At 33.9% G+C, this 24,836-nt stretch overlaps 3 protein-coding genes across 4 annotated transcripts; 2 read left to right on the forward strand and 1 right to left on the reverse strand.

The window, feature by feature from the left end:
* Window positions 1-648: 648 nt before the first annotated feature.
* On the forward strand, window positions 649-2,530 carry LOC110611947 (xyloglucan 6-xylosyltransferase 2). The gene has a single exon (XM_021752531.2). It carries the CDS (start codon window positions 910-912, stop codon window positions 2,290-2,292), a length of 1,383 nt encoding a protein of 460 aa, XP_021608223.1. The 5' UTR covers window positions 649-909; the 3' UTR covers window positions 2,293-2,530.
* Window positions 2,531-4,773: 2,243 nt separating this feature from the next.
* On the forward strand, window positions 4,774-11,555 carry LOC110612056 (probable histone-arginine methyltransferase 1.4). 2 transcript variants are annotated; one of them, XM_021752702.2, is made up of 16 exons: window positions 4,774-5,229; window positions 5,827-5,895; window positions 6,229-6,328; window positions 7,015-7,158; window positions 7,363-7,466; window positions 7,574-7,672; window positions 7,759-7,828; window positions 8,144-8,240; window positions 8,522-8,576; window positions 8,759-8,842; window positions 9,073-9,150; window positions 9,564-9,667; window positions 9,797-9,969; window positions 10,052-10,203; window positions 10,898-10,954; window positions 11,233-11,512. In XM_021752702.2, the coding sequence occupies exons 1-16, from the start codon at window positions 5,005-5,007 to the stop codon at window positions 11,314-11,316; spliced, it is 1,695 nt and encodes a 564-aa protein (XP_021608394.1). In that variant the 5' UTR covers window positions 4,774-5,004; the 3' UTR covers window positions 11,317-11,512. The 2 variants fall into 2 exon arrangements, with proteins under 2 accessions (XP_021608394.1, XP_021608395.1); XM_021752703.2 differs by lacking the exon at window positions 10,898-10,954 and having other exon boundaries at window positions 4,777-5,229; window positions 11,233-11,555.
* Window positions 11,556-12,162: 607 nt separating this feature from the next.
* On the reverse strand, window positions 12,163-24,550 carry LOC110611383 (isoleucine--tRNA ligase, chloroplastic/mitochondrial). Its single transcript, XM_021751677.2, has 22 exons — window positions 24,326-24,550; window positions 23,382-23,568; window positions 23,078-23,229; window positions 22,900-23,001; window positions 22,328-22,397; window positions 21,834-21,946; window positions 21,598-21,666; window positions 21,234-21,341; window positions 20,087-20,237; window positions 19,526-19,754; window positions 18,933-19,219; window positions 18,670-18,806; window positions 18,326-18,473; window positions 16,217-16,348; window positions 15,835-15,963; window positions 15,153-15,274; window positions 14,901-15,065; window positions 14,600-14,725; window positions 13,955-14,028; window positions 13,551-13,797; window positions 12,929-13,108; window positions 12,163-12,683 (listed from the first exon to the last, which is right to left on the reverse strand). The coding sequence occupies exons 1-22, from the start codon at window positions 24,398-24,400 to the stop codon at window positions 12,441-12,443; spliced, it is 3,246 nt and encodes a 1,081-aa protein (XP_021607369.1). The 5' UTR covers window positions 24,401-24,550; the 3' UTR covers window positions 12,163-12,440.
* Window positions 24,551-24,836: the final 286 nt, after the last annotated feature.

The raw sequence follows: 24,836 nt of genomic DNA on the forward strand, positions 1-24,836 counted from the left end.
AAATTACAAATTTTCAGTTAATATTTAAAAATATGTTTTAACAATAAAACCAAATAATTGGTTAAAAAAAAACTCATCATGACCCACGAAGCTGACACAAGCGACGCAGGAGAAAAGGTATGAAATATCTACTTGATCTTCGCTTACATCTGAACAAAATCAAATGTGGTTAATCTCGTAGACATACATGTGCTTAGTATAAATGCGTGTTCACACAGACATGTGCAATCTGTCTTTTTCCTCCACCATCTAACAACTGCTTTAGCCTTTAGAAATTTTTACTTACATATATAACACTTTAATTTCTAATTTTTTTAAAAATATTAAATAAAAAAACAAAGTAACTATTCGCTAAACAAACCAGCAGTTTTTACGTTAGTGTATTTGCCTTTTTATTTTAAGAAAACTAGATTTATTAATTATTATTATTGGCTGGACCTGCGAACTTTGCGAAGCGTAGATCACAGCCAGCCAGAACCGCGTGATCCGCAGTACACAGTCCCAACGTGTACGATTTACCGTTTACGCTCCACATCAAGTGATCATCCTTTCATTGATTGATCTCATCAACGTGCTTACGTGCAACATTACACACAAAAGAAGTTATTCTGCCCAAAAATAAATAAATAAATAATAAATCAAAATAAAAAATTATTTCTGCCCTTTCTGTCTTTCTTCTTCTTCCTGGATGAAACCTTTCCGTTTCGAGCTCTCACTTCCCCCACTCAATCCGCCGGCTCTCTCCTTCGCATTTACCCCTTATTCTTCCCTTATTTACAACCATACCCTTTTAACAGTTTTTTCCTTTTTCTTCTTCGAACAAAGCCAAAGCGAAATCTTCGGTTTTTGGCTCAAAGGAAGGAGATTAGGATTAGGGAAGGGAAGCTCTCCAACTCGGGCTGAGTCAAGATGCTGGCGCGGTGTCTCGGGACTCACCGAGTCCTTCGTATTCGGCGAGCAATTCGCCAAGGAAAACTCACCCTCTTTTGCTTCTTCATGACCGTCATCGTCCTACGTGGCATCATCGGCGCCGGTAAGTTTGGTACTCCAGAGCAGGACTTCAATGAACTCCGGGATCGCTTTTATGCCTCCCGCAAGCACGCTGAGCCCCACCGAGTCCTCGTCGAAGCCCAACCCGCCACCGAGACAACTCAAAATAACATCAATAGTAACAACGATCCAAACAATTATGCCACATTTGATATCACTAAGATCTTGGTGGATGAAGGGCAAGACGAGAAGCCGGATCCCAACAAGCCGTACAGTCTCGGACCCAAGATTTCGGATTGGGACGAGCAGAGAGCTGACTGGTTGAGGAAAAACCCTAATTTCCCCAATTTTATTGGACCAAACAAGCCGAGAGTGCTCTTGGTGACGGGATCTTCGCCTAAACCTTGTGAGAATCCGGTCGGGGATCATTACTTGTTGAAGTCGATTAAGAACAAGATCGATTACTGCAGGCTTCATGGGATTGAGATTTTTTATAACATGGCTCTGCTTGATGCGGAAATGGCTGGTTTCTGGGCGAAGCTTCCGTTGATAAGGAAGCTATTGCTGTCCCATCCGGAGATCGAGTTTTTGTGGTGGATGGATAGTGATGCCATGTTTTCAGATATGGCATTTGAGGTCCCTTGGGAGAGGTACAAAGATTCCAATTTTGTGATGCACGGGTGGAATGAAATGGTATACGATCAGAAAAATTGGATTGGATTGAATACTGGGAGTTTTCTGTTGAGGAATTGTCAGTGGGCATTGGATATTTTGGATGCCTGGGCGCCAATGGGGCCTAAAGGGAAGATTAGGGAAGAAGCTGGGAAGGTACTCACTAGGGAGCTTAAGGATAGACCCGTTTTTGAAGCTGATGATCAGTCTGCAATGGTTTATCTATTGGCTACACAGAGGGATAAGTGGGGTGAGAAGGTTTATCTTGAGAGTGCTTATTATTTGCATGGTTACTGGGGGATTTTAGTTGATCGATACGAGGAAATGATCGAGAATTATCATCCAGGTCTTGGTGATCACCGGTGGCCACTTGTGACTCACTTTGTGGGTTGCAAGCCATGTGGAAAGTTTGGTGATTATCCAGTGGAGAGGTGTTTGAAGCAGATGGATCGAGCTTTCAATTTTGGAGACAATCAAATTTTGCAGATGTATGGGTTTACTCATAAATCACTGGCTAGCCGAAGAGTTAAAAGAGTGAGAAATGAGAGTAGCAATCCACTTGAAGTAAAAGATGAGCTTGGGTTGCTTCACCCTGCATTCAAAGCTGTCAAGTTATCAACATCATCTTAGAGCTAAGGTACCGACGTCATCTTGAGGGCTTTGAAACTGTAATGTGCTGCTGCCGCTGTCTGTTGTTGTTTAAAGTTACAGTACATGTCGAAGTGCACGTAATTGCTATTTATTTCTTGTGGTGGAAATGGATATTGTATTCTCTCTTTTTCTTTTTGGCTTTTTTCCTAATTTCTGTATTACTAGTGTTTAAATTGTATTGATTCTTGAAAGATAAGAAAATTCTTGCTTATAGCACTATGTTCTCTGTATTCATGCTAACAAAAATAAGTGAAACTCTCAAGGGTCTGGGTCCTTGGTACTCCACTATCATGCTTGGCTAGGTGAGCTTTCTTAATTTATCATTGCAACCGTTACATGAGGACAAGTGGACAATGTTTAGGCAGAAATATGGAAGATCTATTGAACTCACGAGCATGGTAATTGTTTGTCTTCTTATATGGTTCCATAGTCTGGGTTGATCTAGTTCCACTTTTACGTACACTGAATACTTTTTATGGGATATCAAGCCTGAACTCTGATATGCTATCGCATTCCCTTCAGAATTCTTTTAGGATAAAATTAGGATATGAGGCTCATTTCCTCTGGTTGTTTATTTGATTGATCCTGCTTACCCTTCACATTGACATTGTTCAAGACAAATGCATTGAATTAAGAATAATTTTTGAATGGGAAGTGGATGTGTTTATTTCAGGGGTAATAGTACACAAGGAATTGAAACTTCTGCATCCAATTCATAATGAATTTCTATCATTTAAATTATTATTTGCTATAATTTAAATATTACCAAGAAGCATCACTTATGCAAATGTTGGAAATTTGTAGATCGTCTCCCTTCTTGCTAGGTTTATACCATTGCTAAATAAATCATGTGCTGTCTACATTTTGTCCGGAGTTGAATTTCCTACCATCATATTCATATGGTCTTTCTATGAAACGGGTGGGGAGTTTGGGTTGGTGGGGTTGGGCTTCTAATGGTGTATAATATATTAATGCTATTTCATGATTCAGTGTTCAATGGAATGTTAATTTCCTAGTAAAGAGTACTCGCATTTGCACTAGGGATGATGTAATTATGAAGACCAATTGCATGTATTGGGGTATTTTTTGGCTTATTGTTGAATAAGCTAAACGTGCATTAGAATCAGGTTCCAAGAAAGGGCAGAATCTATCATTTACACAATGAATGTATTTTCTTTAAGAAAAGAAATCAATTTAATTTAATTTTTATAAAATTTTTAATTCTAAATGGAGTTATAATTCTGAAAACTTTTTCACTTTATTTTGAATTTAAGTTTAGATTTGTTTGGTTTAAATGTTTTGCTTTTGATAATCACCTTATAAAAGTAACTTAACTAGATTGGAATAAGAAATAAAAACTATTGACCTTATAAAAAGTAAAAAAATAATATGAAATAATTTTTATATTTTTTGAAAATTTTAAATTCTCTAATTAAGTTACTCTTAACTAAATAAGATTTTAGTACCTAAACTGTTTAATTGCTTCATATTGATCTCTAAAATGAACGCAACACCGAGTTTGATTAAAAGCCATTGTATGTTCAAAAGGGCAAATTTTTCCCCAAATTAAAGGGAACCGAAGATGTGTATATGAGTTATATTCTGAAGAAACAACTGGCTATTGTTTCTCTCGCCCTTGTCCAAATCAAAATCTTAAAACTCAAAAACCATATAACAGACATGGTTGATGATGTAAAAATTTTGGAGAAAACCCTAAAACTCAAAAATCATATAATAGACATGGTTGATGATGCAAAAGTTTATTTTTAAGAGGCATATGATACAAAACAAAAAGAAAAAAGTGCTTCTGGTTAATGACTTTTGGCGATGGTTATTTGGTGAAATGTAAAAAGAACGAGATCCAAACATCTCTGACTTGGTCATTTGAAGTACAGCGTCATTGCCTTAACTGGTTGAGGCGTTGGAGATTTGTTTGTTACCGTTGAAAGCGACGGTAGAGCTTTTGCTCAAGCGTTTCTGGTTCACCGATTTCAACAAACTTCTCATCATGTCTTGGAATTTCTTCCACACCTTAGTAATTGAAAAATTCAATTTATGCTTTAAAATTAATTTTAATAATAACGATAAATTTAGTGGATAAATTGAGATTTTTTTTTTGGGGGTTAATTTGATTAGAAAGCTTAGAATAATGCGACACTTTTAAGTATGCGATGGATTAAAGCTCCATAAACGCTTCCAATTGCAGCTCTCCCACGTGGTCAAAAGTATAGTGAATATATCCACTTTCCCACTTGAGCAAAGTAGCCCAAACGCATCCTCGCCGATCATCCTTGGTCGCACAATCAAAATATAATCGGACGGCTCATTTTCACTTCATCAGATCCATTAGATGCTCACACGTCATACTGTGAAATCACCAATTACAAAATCATGATTAAGAAAAGTTATGCTCTTAATATGGAGTTAAAGACTGAAATGAAGCAAACAAATTTATTGAAACATATGGAGTATAAAATGCCGAGTTAGAGTTTTTCATTGCTTTCTCCTTGGCGGCCCTAAGCTCTCTCTCCTCCGCTCTCTCAAGCTTCGCGCTTTTTGTAAAACCCTAATTTCACTTGGTGCATACGCTTCATATGCCACCTGCCTTATAGCTGGGCTCTCGAGTATATCTCTTTTTCTTCATTTTTCTATATATTTCAATTAAAGGGATTGAGCCTGGAGGAGGCTGTAATGGAGGTTTCAGCTGCCCAAAAACATAACAAACAACAACAGTTTGCTTTGGCATCCATAACTGATTTATATCCTCCTTCATCATCATCAACTTCTTCTTCTTCTTCTTCTTTAGCTTCTCCAGTGGTTGCTAGGTTTAGCGCCGATAATGGAGTTGTGGAGCTTCGATTTTTTCACGAGTCTGACGCTACTGATTCTATTAATGTCGATCTTAATACTGCTCAGGTGAGTGTCATTTCTTGTTTCGAGTATGCAAGTTGTATTTTTTGTTCTTTTGATTGGTTGCTGAGGAAGTGGAGAGAATGTCGAAGAAAATAAAATCAGTGAGGTGGGTAGTCTTCCTTGATCTTTGTTCAAGGAATGCAGAGTTCATTTAGGCTTGTGAATAGAGAAGTCTGGTGTTTTTTTTTTCGGATTCTGAATCATTGAGAGAATAGTTTTTTTTCCCCTGATTTCTTTGTCGTTCCAAGCTCATCGTAAGTAGTCTTTTTTTTTTTTTTTTTCTTTTTCTAATTATTTCCCCTTTTTAAAGAAAATAGGTGCTTTCCCTACTGTCAATGGAAAAGTTTGGAAATTGTAAATCAAATATAAGTTGCTGTGCCGTAAGTGAAATAAGTCTTTCATAAGTTTTGAGCCTCTCACTTGTTCTGTGTATTTCTCACTGACCAAACTAATGCCAAGTATATAAGCATGTATTCGTGTATTATTTCTTTGATATTTGTAAAAATCAACGACTTGTAGTCTAGATACGAAGTTTGTGATAGATTGTGGCTAAAGAGTGTGCCTGACCATATATGTTTATTAAATTTAAATGTTGACCAGTTATTCAAGCTAGGACCTGCTCAATTAGTTTGCATATGTGAAGGTTCAGCATCTGATACCAGTAAAGAGGTACTGAATTCATTTTATAGTTGATTTTTTTTTTTGTTCTTCTATCCTTCCCATATTATGCAGCTAACCTTGACTCACTGTTGTGTTGGATGCTTTGTATTTTTGCATTATCGTCTTATTTTATTGGATGAGAATATGGGACAACTGGAAATTCTCTAATAAAAGGACAATCTTTTGAAAAAGATACAGCCAATAGAAATATAGCAATATCTCCTTGCCACAAGTTACTTTTTAATGAATGTGGACAATGATTGGTGCTGCAGCAGAATATGCTTGTATGATTTTTGAAGTGTTACCAGATGTCCATGACTTAACAGTATTACTTTTTACCAGAAATATTCAAGAGGAATCACTGTCCAATTTAGAAATGAGGAGGAGAGCAGGGCCTTCCATTGTGCATTTGAGCAATGGAAGAAGGAAGTCATTGTTCAAGGTGCTGCTTTGGAAATTTTTGTCACAGTTTATTGCAGATGTCTCTCTAATATAAGTTGTCATGTAAAGTTGGATGTTGGAGATATCCCATATAACATTTCCGAATTTCATCTTTGCTGATTCCCTTTTTCTTGTTCTTGGAAAAAATAATTTCCTGTATATTTAGTTTGAAATTTGCGTTAATTGCAATTGAAATTCTAGTGATTGGAGGCCTAAAGGACTTGAACTTTTTCATTCCTAACAACATTTACAGAAGCATGCTCATAGGGATTCTTACTATTTCTCAATATTAATATGGAAGAACTAAGCATTTGTTAATTGTATAAAATTTGGAAGGGTAATTTCCTTCAGAAATGTACATTTTTAAATGAAGAAAATAGTGTCATATTTGTATACAAAGTCCAATTTGTGAATTGAATATTAAAAGAATTCTCCTCTTCTCAACCAGAAAATTGGTATAATTGCAATCACCTATGCTCAGACGAAGCAGAATAGATTGGGATTCATATCTGTACCTTAATCTCTTAAATTGAATGGAAATGTTTCAAAATGGATTCTGTCCAATCCGCAATCAGTTCTGCTGTCTGTCCAGTTCATTTAGCTTTCTCCACAAAGATGCTTCTACTTAAACTTCTGCATTTTATTATGCCGTCATTTGCTCCTTATTGTTTATTATTTCTCTTCCAGGAATAAGTTTACCAAATGGAGCAGTCACAACTCATAGAAGCAAGTTCGATAATAAAATAGAGGCATCATCAGCTAAAATGTATTTTCATTATTATGGACAATTGCTACATCAACAAAATATGCTGCAGGATTATGTGAGGACAGGTTATATCACTTGCTGTACTGTATTTCTCCCTTTGATATTGTGCTCCTATTCATTTTCAGTTTTGTTGTTCAGAAGCTTGATTAAGCCTCAACTGTCATGACTCGTTAGTTTGTTTCATGTACTCTAAATGCCTGGAAAAATAAATTTATAATGGATATCTATTATTGGTGAGTATAACTATGACGCCACACTGTTTGTTTCAGGAACCTATTATGCTGCTGTCATTGAGAACCGAGCAGATTTTTTTGGTCGTATTGTTGTTGATGTTGGTGCTGGTAGTGGTATTTTGTCTTTATTTGCTGCTCAGGTATATGAATTAAAATTTTTATCTTGTCTGAATATTACATATGTGCATTTTTTTTGTAGATGTTACTGTAGGCTAATCTTGTATTCACCCCCCTTCTCTTTCATCAGGCTGGTGCAAAGCATGTTTATGCTGTGGAAGCATCTGAAATGGCAGAATATGCTCGCAAACTAATTGCTGGGAATCCATCACTGGGTGAAAGGATTACAGTAAGATTCTGTCATGCTATATTACTTTGTTAATTTGTTTCCTACAAGTTCCATTTCCTTATGGCTAATGTTTATTTTGAATGTAGGTAATAAAGGGTAAAATCGAGGAAGTTGAATTGCCAGAGAAAGCAGATATTCTGATCTCTGAACCAATGGGTAACCACATGCATCTTCTTTTTATTTTTTATTTTATTCTAGTGGATGGTGATTCTTATTTATTGATGTTGCACCTGCTTGTTCTCCACTTAAATTTGTCGATGACCTGGCCTGTTTATTTGTTCTTTAATACAAATTTTTGCCTCAAGGGATCCTTTATTGGGAATGAGTTTTGTCGGACCAAAGATGAAAAATTTTGGATATGTTGAAATTAGCACCAAATTTCCTAAGCTTCATTTTATAATTTATAGTACATGTTGAAGCGAGTTAATACTCATATTTTTTCTAACTTTCTCAGTGATGTGACTTGTGTAGGCACCTTATTAGTTAATGAAAGAATGTTAGAATCCTATGTAATTGCCAGAGATCGGTTTCTTCTCCCTAATGGAAAAATGTTCCCTACAGTTGGAAGGTAAGTGTTATTCTTCAAACACTTCCTCTTCAAGTCATGCTTTCCTAGATTTTGGATGTAATTGTACTTACTCACATTGAAGTTCAATGTGATCTGATGGTCATGATCTTACTTAGAGTTGCCTTGTTCTCATAACAATCCTGTTGGTGTAATCCTTTTGGCTTAAGCCTATTTTGGATTTTTAATGTGTGCATGTCTTGTGCTTCTATTATTTGCACATCCAAATTGTTAATACTATGTTATTTTAGACATTATTAAGTTGACATTGCATGCTCTTGCAGAATCCATATGGCACCTTTCAGTGATGAATATTTATTTGTTGAAATTGCTAATAAGGTATGTATTTGAAATGATTATGTTGAAGTTTTCTGGACCAATTCATTTTTTTCAACTAGTGGAGCTATCTTATTGTGGTTGCCTATTTTTGTACTCGCATTGACTTTTTGTTTTAGGTATAGATTGATCCAAATAAGTTATAGTGTTCCGTTTGTGATATATTTTTTGTTATGAAATTGCAGGCTCTCTTTTGGCAGCAACAAAACTATTATGGAGTTGATTTAACACCTCTATATGGATCGGCATTCCAGGGATACTTCTCTCAGGTCTACTTTACCTGCATGTTTCTGATATACAGCTAAATACCGTTTTTGCCACTTGGATTTACTTCAAAACCTTGAAATTGTCCATTTTCTATTTTTTACATACTGTATGTGTATTTTTTTGCGGGAAGAAAATACCTCCCAGAACAATTGTCCAATATTGTTATAATATTATGCTTACATATGATTTTTTTTTTCATTGTTTTATGGGGTCTGTTGTGCTATGCATACAGCCTGTGGTGGATGCTTTTGACCCAAGATTACTGGTGGCTCCTGCAATTTTTCATGTGTTAGACTTTACTGAAATAAAGGTATTGGTTCACCCTTGTAGACCTGTTCTTGTGCTTCTTATCAGTTGTGCATGTTTTATATAAATCCTATTTCTGAAGGAAGATAATATATATTCGTTTCTTGCTTACTGCCTTGAAGTGTTCCTTAATGATAAACTTGTTTTCTATTATGGAAAATTTTCTTATCCATAATGATCCCATGAGTGTGTAATCTTGTTTTACTCTCTATGGATTTCATATCTTATCCTTGGTATCTCAATGTTTTATATCCGAAAGAAATTTTGCTTGGAATGCTTTTAAAACATGGGTTTTGGACAATAAAATGCATTTTACAGGCTGTGCTGTGTTTGTTTTGTTTGGCCCTGAAAGGGTAATTGAAGAAGAAAAGCTCATTCTTCCATGATGTAAACTATTTCTTATTTCTTTTTTTGCAGGAAGAGGAATTATATGAAATTGATATTCCCTTAAAATTCATGGCTTCTGTGGGGACCAGAGTGCATGGATTGGCTTGTTGGTTTGATGTGTTGTTTAATGGAAGGTAATCTTTGACCTGATTAATATTGTCTTTTATTTTTTTTTCCTTTTTGAGCATTTGCAACAGGTCTGCATTTTACATCTTTGCCTTATGAATCTATTGGGTTTACATGTAAACTGTCTTGGTCTACAGTACTGTACAAAGGTGGCTTACAACTGCCCCTGGTGCTCCTACAACCCACTGGTATCAATTACGCTGTGTTCTGTCTCAGCCACTCTATGTCATGGCAGGACAAGAAATTACTGGCAGGCTTCGCATGGTTGCCCACAATGCTCAAAGTTATACCATATATTTAACACTGTCAGGTTGTATTTTTTTTTCCTTCTCTTATTTCCTCTCCTGCTGATTTGTTCTATCAGTTTCTAACAACTTGCTCAACATAAATAGCTAAAATGTGGGGTCCTGGGGCTGAACAAGGAGGAATACTTCAAACGTCATCATGCAAACTCGACCTAAAGGAACCATATTATAGAATGTCTCAGCCACAAGCCTATGCAATGGCACAAGATCAGCAGCCACACCAACTGATACATGCACAGGTATTTGCTAATCCTTTCAACTGCTTTTAACTGTTTGATTGTATAAATATTGATTAGGGGAATAAACTTCCAACACTTAGTTGAGCATGGGCAAGGTATCCAATACAAACAAATCTTTAACGTTCATGTCTGTGCCTTCAAATATTTTCTTGTTAAGTGAATGTTTTACTTCAATACTTTATACTGTTTGCGGGGTGGAATTAAAATCTTTACTGTGGAGGGCCATACTCTCTGTTTCTTTCAAAGGTTTGCAGCATGGAACACAGCTTGTAGTGTCTTTTAGTCGTTGGACACAATACTTGAACTTGTTGATCCTCATGTATTTGGTCAAGAACCTGCATCCCATGCATAATTTGGTCACACAAAGTTTGAGTATGTTTGACCCTGGTAACGTGTTTTTTTTCAAGTACCTTGATAATCTGTCATATCTTGTTCTCTGCAGCACATAATCATTATAGTGAGTTGCGAGTTCAGGTGCTTGTTGAAGTTGAGTTGATATGTCATGTGGGTGTGAAATCACAAGTTTTCAATTTTCATGCGTAGAAGTTGTTTTGCAATTAGGACATAGTTACATAGCTCTGTTTTTGGGTTGGATTTACTTCCTAAATCTGTTTAAACAGTGTAATGTACATTGCTGTAAAATTCTGTTGCTCTGTCAATCCTCTGCCAATTTTAATATCTGTACTCATACCAGCGTTCCCATCAGCCTTCAGAAAATTTGAAACTCCAAGGTTTATCTATGAAGTTGGAGGTGCATTTCTGAATCTGCTTACTTAATTATGTGTGTTCTTATGTGCTTTTCTTTTATGACTTGCTCTTGTCTTGCCTATTCATGCAACTTAAAAGGAAAATAGTGAAGTGGCTTAGTTGCCTCATCTTCTCATTTTACTTTTGCATTTGGTTCCAATTAGGATTCATACTCTAGACTTCATAGTTTTTGAGACGACTCTATGAATGCATTGGTGATACGTTGTTGTTGTATGATAGGTTAATACTGCTAAGTGATGATAGTTATGTGGCTTATTTCAGGATATACAGATTCAGTCAGAAGATTTAGAGGAACCTGAGTTGATACAGCCACAGTGTCAAAATTTGGAGGCTCAGCTCCAGTAAGTTTGTTGATGGAATTTTAAAAGAAATCAATTTTTAAAGTGGCATATGTTTGAAATTGAAAAACCCCAGCATTAATCTTATGTACTCTTTTTCTCTGCACTGCTTCAGTTCCCTTGTAAATTAAGATCATCATTAATTATTGAACAATTTTTGTATTATTGATTGCATAATTCATCCTGTGTGTGCTATTTGATCATATGCTTAATCAAAATCCCTTATGGTCCATGAGTCATTATTCATTTTCTTTTCTTATTCTTTTTTTAATTTGCTTTAGTTGTAAGATTTGCCCCATAATTTGCGTGAAAGGTTAATGATCAAATTATATTTATGTCCTATTATAAAATACTTTAGCTCATTAAAAAATTTATATTCTTCCTCACGACAAGGATTAAGTGCACTTATACCCAAAAAAGAATAGAAAAAGGTACCAAAGCAGTTCCGTTGCTTATGGATGGATTTTGACTTCAATCAAGGGTTATGGACCGATTTTTCCAATTTAATAATATGTAATTTTTGTCTTTTCTTTTCAAGGCAAGTCAGATTAAACTGGTTAGTTTTATTAAAACAAATCGAATTCTAAATTTTAAATTACAGGGATTCCCAATCTCGCGATGCTACGCCTAGCTGGCGCCAAATAATAATTTGTCTGTCCAATTTGAAATACAGTTAATTATATACATGATGGTTTTTTCTTACAATCGTTGATTATAGTGAACCATATGAGAATTCCAACACATCATCAAAATTTGTCTTAACAGTTGCTTCGACAAAGTGAGTTTTATCTTTCAGATGCTTTCTTCATATTCTGCCCTTCGGAATCATTTACGTCAATTTGCAAAACATAAATGTCAAATATTATCCCAGGATAATTTTATTTCGTGAATGTTCAAATCCAAATAATAGAAAATCATATTCTGTGTAGTCAAATAGTTCTTTACACTGTCCTCTCCTGATGTTGGATTTGCTCTTTCCCCCAAATGAAATCTACAATATCAAATTCTCAACTTTGACAGCCAAAATTGTGACTTCAAATGTGATAAATCACATTGGAAAGTAAGCAAATCACCCAATTGAATCATGTAAAAATATTGCAATGATCGTAATTTATAAATGGATAGTAGCCCTCAACTAACTGCTGCAACTGCGGGTTCAGGTTGAACAGCAACCACTTTATAACACCGGCTGCAGAGAGTTGGGTGTTCGGCAAAAGAACCAACTTGAGCCGTGTAATTCCAGCATCTCTCACATTTCAAGCCCTCTGCACGTGACACACCAATCCAAACTCTGTTGCTTCCTTGAATCAGAAACTCTCCGGTGTATGGTATAGTTTCAATAAGTTTGTTATCCAAACGTGTAAGAACTTCTGCCTGAATATTGCCATTTGAAATCGAAATAATTCAATGAGTTCATAAAACAAGACTCATGCCCAGAAGGAAAACAGACATGGGTAAATGAAAAGAGGGTGAAATACAGTAACTATGTCCAACTGGGCATCCTCCCCCAATAGCAACAATAAAATAAGTAACTTGTGTATGTACCAACGCAAGTTAGCACAGCTAATTAAATCACTCGTACACGAATCAGGGTAAATTAACACAATTACCATATATACCTGAGATGTGATGAATATGCGATGCAGTGCATCTGCCTCATTGCTGGCTGCACACATTTCATGTAATCTTGAAGCCAAACTAGCATCGGGTGTATGCAGACAAACCTTTGCTTCTAAACTAGGACCTATTAACTTCCCCACTCGAGCAGCTTCCAGAACTTTGTTCACCTCTGTTCTCATCTGTTCAAATTTATTCAATTTAGAGAGAAGCAAATTATGACCAGAGAGATATATCATCACAAATATCAGCAACTTAAAACTTTTCAATGTAAAGAGCTTGGTGTTATTATTTGTCTGCATTTATCTCGTAGAGGAATGATGAAAAAATGCTGGGTTCATGTGAAATTAACAAATGTGCATTAGTAATTATCAAATTGCATTTTAAGGCACTACACAGTGTAAGGGAAAACATTATTTGCAAATTTCAGTTGAATGTACTTGAAGCAAAACATTTATTAGAAATTCACTGAAATTGGCATCGTTTTAGTTTTTAAGACTCCAGGTTTCTTGAACCAATGTTTTAGCAATGCTTTTACAAATGCACTTGAATTTTTCAAAATGAACGAGATGGCACATGTCGCTATAGGTTAGCTTGCCAGTGCTTCAGCTGAACAGTTATTACCTCCAGAATTTTTCCCCAGAAATCAATTTCTTCATTGGGAAAAGAAAGCCATTTCTCATTCAAAGCAGGCCACTTTGATTCAAAAACAAACTTTGCAATGGAACCATCTTCAGCCGATGGAAAAGGGAGATTCTGCCATACATCCTCAGCTAAATGAGGTAGTATTGGAGCAATAACCTTCACAATGGAAAGGAGGTGTTCCGCAAGAACTGTTTGACAACTTCTCCTTGTAAAAGTTGTTGAGCCCCTGAGAATTATTAATTTTAGAGTCACAGATATCTTTTTCCTGTTGGCCAATACTTGCAGTGTGCACACATGTAAATATGTGGAAAGATTTCAACTACTTAAGGAAAAACTTCTAAAAGCAAATATAATTAAAAATTTGTAAACTGAAGAATGATTACCCAACATAGAGTCGATCTTTGGCAACATCAAAATAGAAATTTGATAGGTCAACGATAACAAACCGTTGTATGATCTAAAACACAAAACATATCCGTAAGTGAGAATAAAGGGGAAGATCAAATTTTTATAAAGCAAAGTAAGGATATCAAATGAATACATAAAGAAAGGAATGCATGCATTTCTGTGGGATTTGACAATTTTACGTAGAAAATTTCACCATTGACATATTTAAAGTTCTTCTAGATCTCAGGCTAAAACTTTTCTCAATATACTGATTGCATTCTTCTGTTTATTTGGAATACATAAAAATGAAGCTTCCCTTTTCCCATGTATTTTCGCTTTTAAGCTTACATCGACTTGTAGTAACATAAAATGAAATAACTATGTTTTAACTCTATTTTCCCCTCACAAATATATGCCTGCGGTTCTATTAACACGTGGATGAAACCATGAATGAGCATATGCATGTTTTACCGTGTACCTATTGCCTACAGCTCTATGTTGTCAATGCCAGCTAATACATATTAAAAGAGCTTTAATCACTGTAGTAGTGAATTAAATGGAGGAAAAAGTAGAAACTCAATCACATACATCAAATTGAAGAATAAAAGTAGTTGAATACTTAGCCACTTGAGGATTTTTACCTGGAATATTTTAGAAAACTGATAGTTTTCATAACTCTCTCTTATATGTTTTACAACATTTTCCAGCTGAAAAAGTGCATGCTTATCAATCATGGGGAGATCATCATATGGAACTGCATTATCAGGCTGTCAATAGCACAGAATCAGGTTAGAGGAGAATGGGGGGGGGGGGGGGTTAATTATGAAAGAAAAACTAATCAAATGTGAATAATCAGTAGCTTTAACCATATTAAAAAAATTTCTGCTCCATTCCAAAAATGCGTTGAAACTCTAGCTTTAACAGGAGAACAGCTCAGCTTACTTTCCAATCATGTAGATTTCCCAAAAGATATCTCAATGTTCCTCGCAGCTTCCTATATATCTCAGACAATTGCTTGAGAGTTTGAGGACCAATCATAACATCGCCTGTGTAGTCTACACTAGAAACCCAGAGTCGCAGGACATCAGCTCCATAAGCTGGTGCTCCCTGAGAACAGCAGACATATTTATACGACTATTTCTGCACAGAAACAATAAAAAATGAAATCTCCAAATAAAATCCATTGCAACTAACCCCTGCATTTCCTTCTATTACACTGCGTGGATCTACAACATTACCCATAGATTTGCTCATCTTAAAACCTTTTTCATCCAACACAAATCCATGGGTTATGACACTAGAAAATGGAGCCTTTCCTGCAGAAAGAGAATAAAAAGAATGATACAGCATTCTACTGGTTTCGTGACATAATGTTTTCCAGAGACTTTTAAGTGATATGCCAAGTGAAAGAAACAAAATGCATCTCCTGAAGAATTACTAGCACTCTAGAAATCAAAACTAAACTTCCAATCCATTGCATCTCTTCTTAAACAAAGATGACCTGGAAACTGGATTGCGCTTCATTTTACACAACAAACTTGCTGGTTGCTACTATATGTTTTGCAGCAGTAATAATTTCTATCCTTATTATGTTCATATGAATGATTTAAAAGGATCATCACACTGCTACTTATCAAATCACAGACAGGATAAGACTTGTTTATTTATCAGAAAAAGTCAAATGCATGAATTTCTTTCATCTCTTAAAGAAGCTTTTCTAATTTATCTTTGCTGAACGAAAGTGCAGTTTAAGCACAACTACATTTCACTTGGTAAGTTCCACAATCAGAATCATCTTTTCAAAATGAACATGTTCAACAAAAAGATTTCATCTCTTTGTATAGCATGGTCAAAATTAAATTCACATTCTCATTACCTTTTGTAGCAATACTTGTTAATAAGGAGCTCTGGAACCACCCACGATGTTGATCTGAACCTTCAAGATAAATATCTGCAGGATAACTAAGGCCATTTCTTTTCCCCAACACAGCAGCCCATGAAGAACCTGAATATATCCAACCACCAATGCACATAATGCATGTGAAGAAAGAAGACATTCTACAGTTCAAAATGCAGGAAAAGTCCTGTGGAACACTGGAACTGCTGAGACTAACAAATATACAATTCTATCAAACTATAGAAGTTATCAAAATGTTATCAATCTAGCAGCAGAACAATTTCCTTCATGTTAGTTCATGGAAAACAAGGTCCAGCTAAGCTTATAATTAAATTTTTGCACTTTTGCATCTTTTAACTACCTGAATCAAACCATACATCCATTGTATCCATTCCTTTTTCATAGTCTGATGCCCTATCACGATACTTTTCAGGAAGTAGATCCTCCACTTTCATATACCACCATGCATCACTACCCTTTTGGGCTATTATAGCTGCAAAAATTATTGTCAAGAATCATCAGATATCTGGACATAAAACTGCAAATAATATCAATTGCATGAGAAGAGTTTACTAAATGCTAAAAACCACAGGGACAATAAGAGCAAGAAACAAACTGAGGTCAGTAGAAAAGCAAATGGAAGAAAACATGCTATGAGACTGGAAAGCAAATGAATTTTAGTATTATTTACTCTATAATATATATAAAAGTGATGAGGTATCCACAGCAATTTAGTATAATTACAATGCAAGTGAAATTTAATTGGCTAGTAAAAGAATAATTTATTTTAAAATTTTATTATTTAAATGAATTTGGAGTTTATATAAAATAAAAAATTTTAGTCCTATTTGTAATTAAATTCTATTTTAATTATACTTCTAATAAATTTCTATGATGAAATAGTTATCATTACTTTTAACAAAAGTTAATTTCTTTTTTAAAAATTCAATTGCTTTCTATGAAAAATTGAAAAAATGAAAATTCAGAGTTTTAAATTTTTTGATCCATTTTTAATAAAAATTAACTGAAAAATTAAATATTTTTACTTTTTTGTATTTTCATTCTATATATTAATAAATATAATAATTTATAATTCTATATATTATTTGTAAAATTAATAAATAATTAGAGAATTATCATTTAATTTTTATTAATATGCTATTTTTATAATTGATTTATAATATGATGTCGTGTCTATGTATAATTTATAATAAATCTATCATCCATAATATACATATAAAAGTACAATTGAGGGCAAAAGACAAAAATACTCTTTTTGTTTAACATTGTTTACTATATTAAGTTAAAAATTGATATTATATAATAATTTTTACATTATGCATGTAAAAAAATTGCTGCCTTTTCTTATTTTTTTTAGGATTTGAATTTTTTACTATATAAGCATAAAAACTCATTAGATCTCAAATTTTTAATTTAAGGTATTAATAAATTTAACTAATAGTAAAAGAGTTAATATGTAAAGATAAAAACTTTTGCAATGAAAAAAAATAAAATAAAAGATAAATAAATTATACAATTAATTAAATAATAAAAAACTCAACCTCTATAATGTTAGCAATTATATACATTTCCGATAAAATAGAACAATGTATTATTTAAATTTCATTGAAAAACATATTTAAGCTAATATTTTTAAGTACATTATTCAATTTCATTCAAATTAAAGGTATGATATAAAATTTTTAATTTATATAAAAGTTTTTAGATTTAAATTTTACATAGGTCAAATATAATTATATTTAGAAATTAGCATATGCATATATAGTCAATTTAATTTGAATACAATATGATTTCATATACTAAATAATTATTTATCATATAATATATATACAATTTATAATTATTGAAATAGAAATGTCAAAAATTTTATATAATATTTTATTAAAAAATTGTATTCAAATATATAATATTTTAAAATTAATTATATATTTTTAAATTACTAAATAATCATAGTTTGAAAAAGAAATAAATATATATATATATTTTACTTTAGAAGTGTGCATTATGCTTGTAACGATTTACTATTTGTCACACATTTCTTTTGTTTAAACTTTAATTTGATTTTCAATTTTTGTGTTAAAATTCCAATTCAAGTTAAATTAAAAAAAAAAGGATTTATAATTTCAAAAAAATGCCATTATAGCACAAATTTTTATACTCAAAATGAAATATTTGAATTTAAAATTTTCATGATAAATTCTCACCTCCTCTCCTATTATTTTTACAAATTTATGTTTTTTTTATATAATTTCAGTAGCATTTTTAATTAATTTATTTTTTTTGAAAATTAAATTTAACATTTATAATTTAATTATAAACAAGTATAAATATGATTCATATAAATAATAAATCATATGATACACATACAATGCTTGTGCTTTGAAGACTAGACCAACTAATAATAAAACTAAAAGAAAGTGAAAGCAACTGCTGTTTTTAGAACACTTACACTTAATATGATCAATAGTCTGTGCATTCATAAGGGGTTCTTTTGACTCCACATGATAAAAGACTGGAATGGGGACACCCCACGTCCTTTGCCTTGATATGCACCAGTCGGAGCGACTCGAAGTCATCGCAGAAATTCTGTTTTCTGCCTGATAATGGTTATGCATTTGAATATTAAACAAGAAGTCACTAATGTAACCATTTAAAAAGGAACATGAATCACATTATGCATAGGGCTTAATTAATCATTATAAGTTATAGACAAAATTATAACAAATAATCAATAGAAAGCGCTGGAAATGACTACAACATTTCCAATGTAATTAAAGTACTAAACACAAATACCTGAGGTGGGATCCATTTGACATGGCCAATTGCATCCATAGCAGCTAGACGAAAACCTTCCACAGATGCAAACCATTGCTCAGTTGCTCTAAAAATTGTTGGTTTTTTGGTTCGCCAATCATATGGATACTTGTGTTCTGCATAAGAGAAAGGATAGAACAGTCATACTCTTATATATGGCTACTTCTTTCTCATCTATAAAGAAATGGCTACCAGAAAAGGGGGACAACAGATTCTTGATTGCTGCCAAGGGTCGAACTTACCATATGATTCTTCCATAACAATTGAGGATTGTTCATCCAGATATTTCACTACAGCAGCATTACCATCCCCAAGAACATCAAGCCCACAAAACTGTGGAGCTTCTTCGGTGAACTTCCCATCATCATCAACAGGGGAAAGTAAAGGCAGCCCATACTTCATGCCAGTTACATAATCCTCCTGACCATGACCAGGAGCTGTATGCACTAGTCCAGTTCCTGATTCTGTTGTAATATAATCTCCTCCAATGACAACCTGGCATTCTCTGTTATCTATTGGATGCAAGTACCTGAAACCAAAATTAAAAACCAGATTTTAATTAACAAATAATATCTGCAATAGATCAACCATACATTATTATCATAGATAGTTTTAAATATCATTCTTGAGTTGAATTTAGAAGTATATATGTCTTCTACCAGGGTCATTTTTTATTTTTAATGATTTAATCATAGAATCAAAATTTTTTCAACTCATGGACAGTTGTGATAGACAAAGTACGTTTCAATTTTATAGTTTATTGGGAGAAAAATAAATTCATTGCATTCCTTGAATTCTTTTTGAAATAGGTACATAATTAAATTTCATTTCTAACCTGCAGTTTTCCAGATCTGAACCTGACAGGGTTTTCTTGATCACAAGCTTCACACCCCATTTTACTTCTAGTGTTGGCACAAGATCAGATGCCACTATAAGAAAAGGCTTCTTTTGCTCCCTCAGAACACTGCCAATTCGTCGTTTTTTATTTCCAGAGGATGTAAAAACATCTTCCAAAAACTGCATTTCAACTACAGCATATTGAAGCTTGGCATTGACTGCAACAGCTGAGGAGAGAGGACCACGAAAGGTTAAAAGGAAAAAAAAATGCAGTGGAGAGGGATGAAGATATAACAGTTATCACAAGGAAACTAAACAAAATTTTCCACACATCAAGGTGGGGAATGAAATTAGGACTGAATGAATACACGGGAGAGGCAATGTAAGGTTAAAAGAAAAGGTTTATGGAAGATAATGGTTTGGGCAAAGAACATAATGGTAGATGCCAAAGTTTGCGCTGATCATTTGAATTATAACTCCTGTAATATGAACATAAAAGATGAACCTCTTATATAAATACTTGGATCAATGTACAATAATGTTACTGCAAGTAACTCACCAGCGTTGGCTGGCACAGTCCAGGGCGTAGTGGTCCATATGGCCAAGAACAAATTTGGAAAGAATTCCTCTAGTAACCCACTAGAAGTTGGTGTTGCACTTACCATTCGAAATATGGCATAAATGCTTCTTGAAACATGCCCCTCCGGATACTGTATAAAATGGACTTCAGCTAAGTAATAAAAGGATACCATGACTACTTTGCAAGCTCAAAAGTAAGAGCAACCCAAACCAAAATACTTTAGATTTCAGTAGAAACATTGATTTGCCTCAAAAAACTTATGGATTTTAGTCTATTGACCCCATCAATGAATACTAGATTTCAACAACTAAAGCATTTTATAATATAATAATTTTAGAACTGAAGTGTAATTAAATTTAAACCTTAGGTATCAATGTGTAATCTAATTTAAAAAGTCAAGAACTAAACTACGACAAAAAAATCCATAATTTATAATCAAGGGCTAAAATGTTTATCATTAAGAAATATCATGATAATTGCTAATTTTGTAACAGTAAGAACCTGTTATGACGAAGCAATAAAGTAGTAGTGGATTAGTCCATCAACAGAATAGTATTCTCTTCAGTAAGTTGTAATTGTAGAAGGCAGTTATAGGACCCAAAGTAGTATAAATGAGAACTTAATTGTAAAAAGGAAACTATCCAAGATCTTTAGCAATCAAAATCTCTCTTTATTTCTGCTCTATCCTCTTTTCTAATTCTCTCTTACTTCTCTTTCTATTTCTTTTCTCAACCCAATCTATTTCTATCTCTCTCTCTACCTATTTCTCTGTTTCAAAGCACAGGTCTGACATGTAACTGAACCAAAGCATATATTGTAGATAACCCGAGAGGATGTTTGTGATTAGCTCCACTTTTAAGTCACAACACAGTAGTCTGAAGAGATGTTGATAGAAATTAAAAGCTATACTAAAGAAATTGTGGCTACAATGTAAATTAAGTAGAAAAATTTGAAGATACGTGTATAATTTCTAACTGCCAATCAGAAAAGGATTTTATACATGAAACAATGCAAGTAAAATTGAAAGAACCAATAGCAGAGCATATTTAATCCATCAATTCTATTATTTAAGAATATCAGTTCAAAACAGGGATGAACATGCTTGTACTTTCAAAACTTAAGTTACCTCTAACTCAGCCTCTGCAAGAGCAGTACGAGATGAGGGACTCCAATGAACTGGTTTCCTGCCTCTATAAATGTATCCATGAAGGGCCATCTGGCCAAACACTTCAATCTGTGACAGAACAGGATGCAACTATCTCTTAGTCATAATGATTCACTGACCCAAAAAGAACTTGTCCAGTTTTTTTTCCAGGGCCAAGGTATTGATGTATCATTTTTTTATTGGTTCAAGTTCATCAAATTGTTAAGATTATCGCTGTCTAGGTACCTGCCAAATATATTTACCCAACTACTACAGGAGGAAAATAAAACCAGCATGACTACCCTATACACATGCAAGAATAATGGAGCAAAGCTGTACCAGCTACCTGGGCAGCTTCATATTCTGGATCTAGGGTTAGATAAGGATTATCCCAGTCTGCCCAAACTCCATAGCGCTGCAACATCAGAATTGATTAATCAACTGTTTACTAGCATGGCACGTGCATCTAATAGTTTGACATTAATAGTAGTAATAATAAAAGATGATTCATTAAACAACTAAATCTGCAATGTCAGTGTATCAGCTTTAAAGGATCATAATATAGATAGAATGGGGTACAACCTTAAATGATGTCATCTGAGTTTTGACAGTTGCTTTAGCAAATTTGGCTGCCTTTGCTCTTAATTTCAATGGTGTCAGATCCTTTCTGGCATCCTCATCCAATGATTGCAGAACTGTAAAATTTATGATGACAGTCAACTTTCTTTCCTTTTTTTTTTTTTTTCTTTTCTTTTCAAACTTTTATTTCCTCTAAGTTCCCAAATTATCCAGCATCGAGGTTTGAAACCTTTTTTTTATCAAATAGAACTGACTTGGTAGTCAAACACTTGATAAAGTGATATATCTCTCATTTTGAGGCAATCAATTGATGGCGAAAAGGCAAGTCATGATAAGAGATTCACAATATGATGTGATAGAAATAATATCCAGAATAATGACATACAGTTCAATCATCAGGACCAATTCAATATTTGTTTAGTTTTTGCAATTTAGATAGTTTCCCAGCGGCAGGACCTGATATCAACATTTTAACCTGAAAAGAAAACAATACTTGCCTTTCAACTCAATTGGCAACCCATGACAATCCCAACCAGGCACATAATGCACCTTGTGATTTTGAAGAATCTGCAAATCACATTAAGATCATTTTACACCTGGATCAAACATAAGTGGTGGCTACAGATTACATATTTTCTGATCGTGTTTAATCACTTATTGGAAGTAATGCATACACCCTGATAAATCTTGTAGTGACAGCCAGTATTCTCATTATTAGCATAGTGCGGGCCACATTCATGCTAGGAAATTGACACCTACATTGGATCTTGAGGACATGACAAATACAATTTTTTAGCCTAAAAGTTAAGTGATTTCCTTTTTTTTCCTTTCCCTTTCTCTTATTGTCTCTCAGTGTATCCGTTTCAGTATAGAGATTGCAGGAAGCACAAAATTCAGAATTCATTATTTTCATCTATTCCTTCTTTCACACTAAATTGCAGTAGCAATAGCATTGGTGATTCTCAAACTGAAATTATACTTCTTGATTGTTACCTTGATTTTTTCCCCCTTTATATCAGTGAAGATGTGAAAGGGAAGGCAGTATTCAAGTGTCTTAAGGAAAACACACCTTATAACGGTTAATTATATCCTTCAAGATTTTATTCAGGGCATGACCAATGTGTAGGTCACCATTGGCATAAGGAGGACCATCATGAAGCACAAAAATTCCCTGACAAAGTAAGTGGAAGTCAGGTAATAAGTTCATATACATAGAACTGGTGGACAAGGGTAGCTACAGAACCCACCCCATCATTTTTATCGACAACTCTCTTGAACACCTGATTTTCTTCCCATAATTTTTGAATCTCAGGCTCCCTAGTCAAAGCATTCGCTCTCATGCCAAATGTCGTCTTTGGTAAATCAACTGTGTGCTTGTACTTTCCATCTTGTTTTTCTCCTAAATGATATTAAGCTAGATCATTAAACAGAAGAACAAAAAGAAGAAACTGCACATTGCTTGCACATAATGTTATGCGCCTATATAGTATAAGGCCATATTTTTTGAAATTTCTTGTTGTGTTTCTAATTCCAAAATCAGTAAATACACACCCTCAGATGCTTTTTTGGCTGCCATCATAGGTCCCCGAGATCTCCGCTTTGAAGAACCAAATTCACCACTGGAATATGTACAATTGTGTCTTCTATTCCAGAAAGAGAATCCTTTAACCAAAGAGCTTCCTCTATGGTAGAATAAGCCAGCATTACTAAAAGATGAACAAGTTCTTTGTGACATAACCTGAGAACATAAAACAACAAAATTTATCAGTAAGAACTGCAAACATGCCATTAGCATGAGATTTAAAAAAAAAAAAAAAACTTCGCATAATTTACAGTGATCAAACTTAACGATAAAGCATCCACAATATCAATGCTGGAGATTTTAAATATAGTAGGTCATGCTTAAACAATTGCCTTCAAGCTATACCTAAACCAGTTCTCAGTTTAACAGCACACCAACCACTAAAACCTCCCTAAAGAACTCACTACTCATCGCATATACAAGGAATATTCTTAATTAATAAGTTTAATCTCTATGGGGAAAACTCATACTTCTTCAAAAGGTAAAAAAGAAACAGGAAGTAATTGGGCAACTCATAAGCAAAAGGAAGAGATAGTGATGATAGATGGAAATGTAGAACATAATATCTACATCCCAGAACTCTCTCTCTCAACTCCCTGTGACATTTTATCAAGCACGTGGTGTGACAGAGAAAAACCAATAATCATAAGCCAGCTACGGCTCAAATACAATGGAAAGCTAACAAGAAGCTTAAAACTGAACTAGTTTCGACAAACCTCATCTTCAGTGCACCTTACAGCCCCTAATTTTAGTAGTTTAACTTCCGCCATTGATATCATAAATAGTAGTAATAATAATAATAATAATAAGAAGAAGAAGAAGAAGAAGAAGATTATCATACAGAACGGAGTGGTTTCCAAGTTGGAAAAAGCTAAGGAAGCGAAAGAGAAACAGAGCATGTGGGTATGCACACCTTAGAAGAAGATGATTGAATCATGGCAATTGTGGCTTCGGTGGGGCTGAACGCCAAGGATTTGAGAAGGGACATGCTTGGCTAATGGCGAATCACAAATTGCTATGGGTCCAGTTTGCGATTGAATACCTCAGAGAGTTTAAAGAAGAAGACATATTCTGTGGATAAATGAAGCCAACCAGTTCAGCCTTTTATTTTCAGTAGCAGACTGCTCATAAGCGTTGGCAATTGGGGTTAATAAAATCTAAAATAATATATATACATACAAACACAAATATTTTTTTTCTCTCTTCACCGTTTTAGCAAATTATTAGAGAACTTACTTGGAAATAACAAATGATCGAAGGGATGAAAACAAAAATTTTATAAAAAGAATATAATTATTTTTAATTTTTAATTCAAAATTTTAAATTAATATAAAGCACAAAATTTATTGGTTAAATTTATTCATTTAAACCATTAAAAATATTTAATTTTTTAAATTTTGAGTTAAATTGAATTTAAAGGGAAA

This window comes from Manihot esculenta, chromosome 3, assembly GCF_001659605.2.
Source record: "Manihot esculenta cultivar AM560-2 chromosome 3, M.esculenta_v8, whole genome shotgun sequence".
Lineage (NCBI taxonomy): Eukaryota > Viridiplantae > Streptophyta > Magnoliopsida > Malpighiales > Euphorbiaceae > Manihot > Manihot esculenta.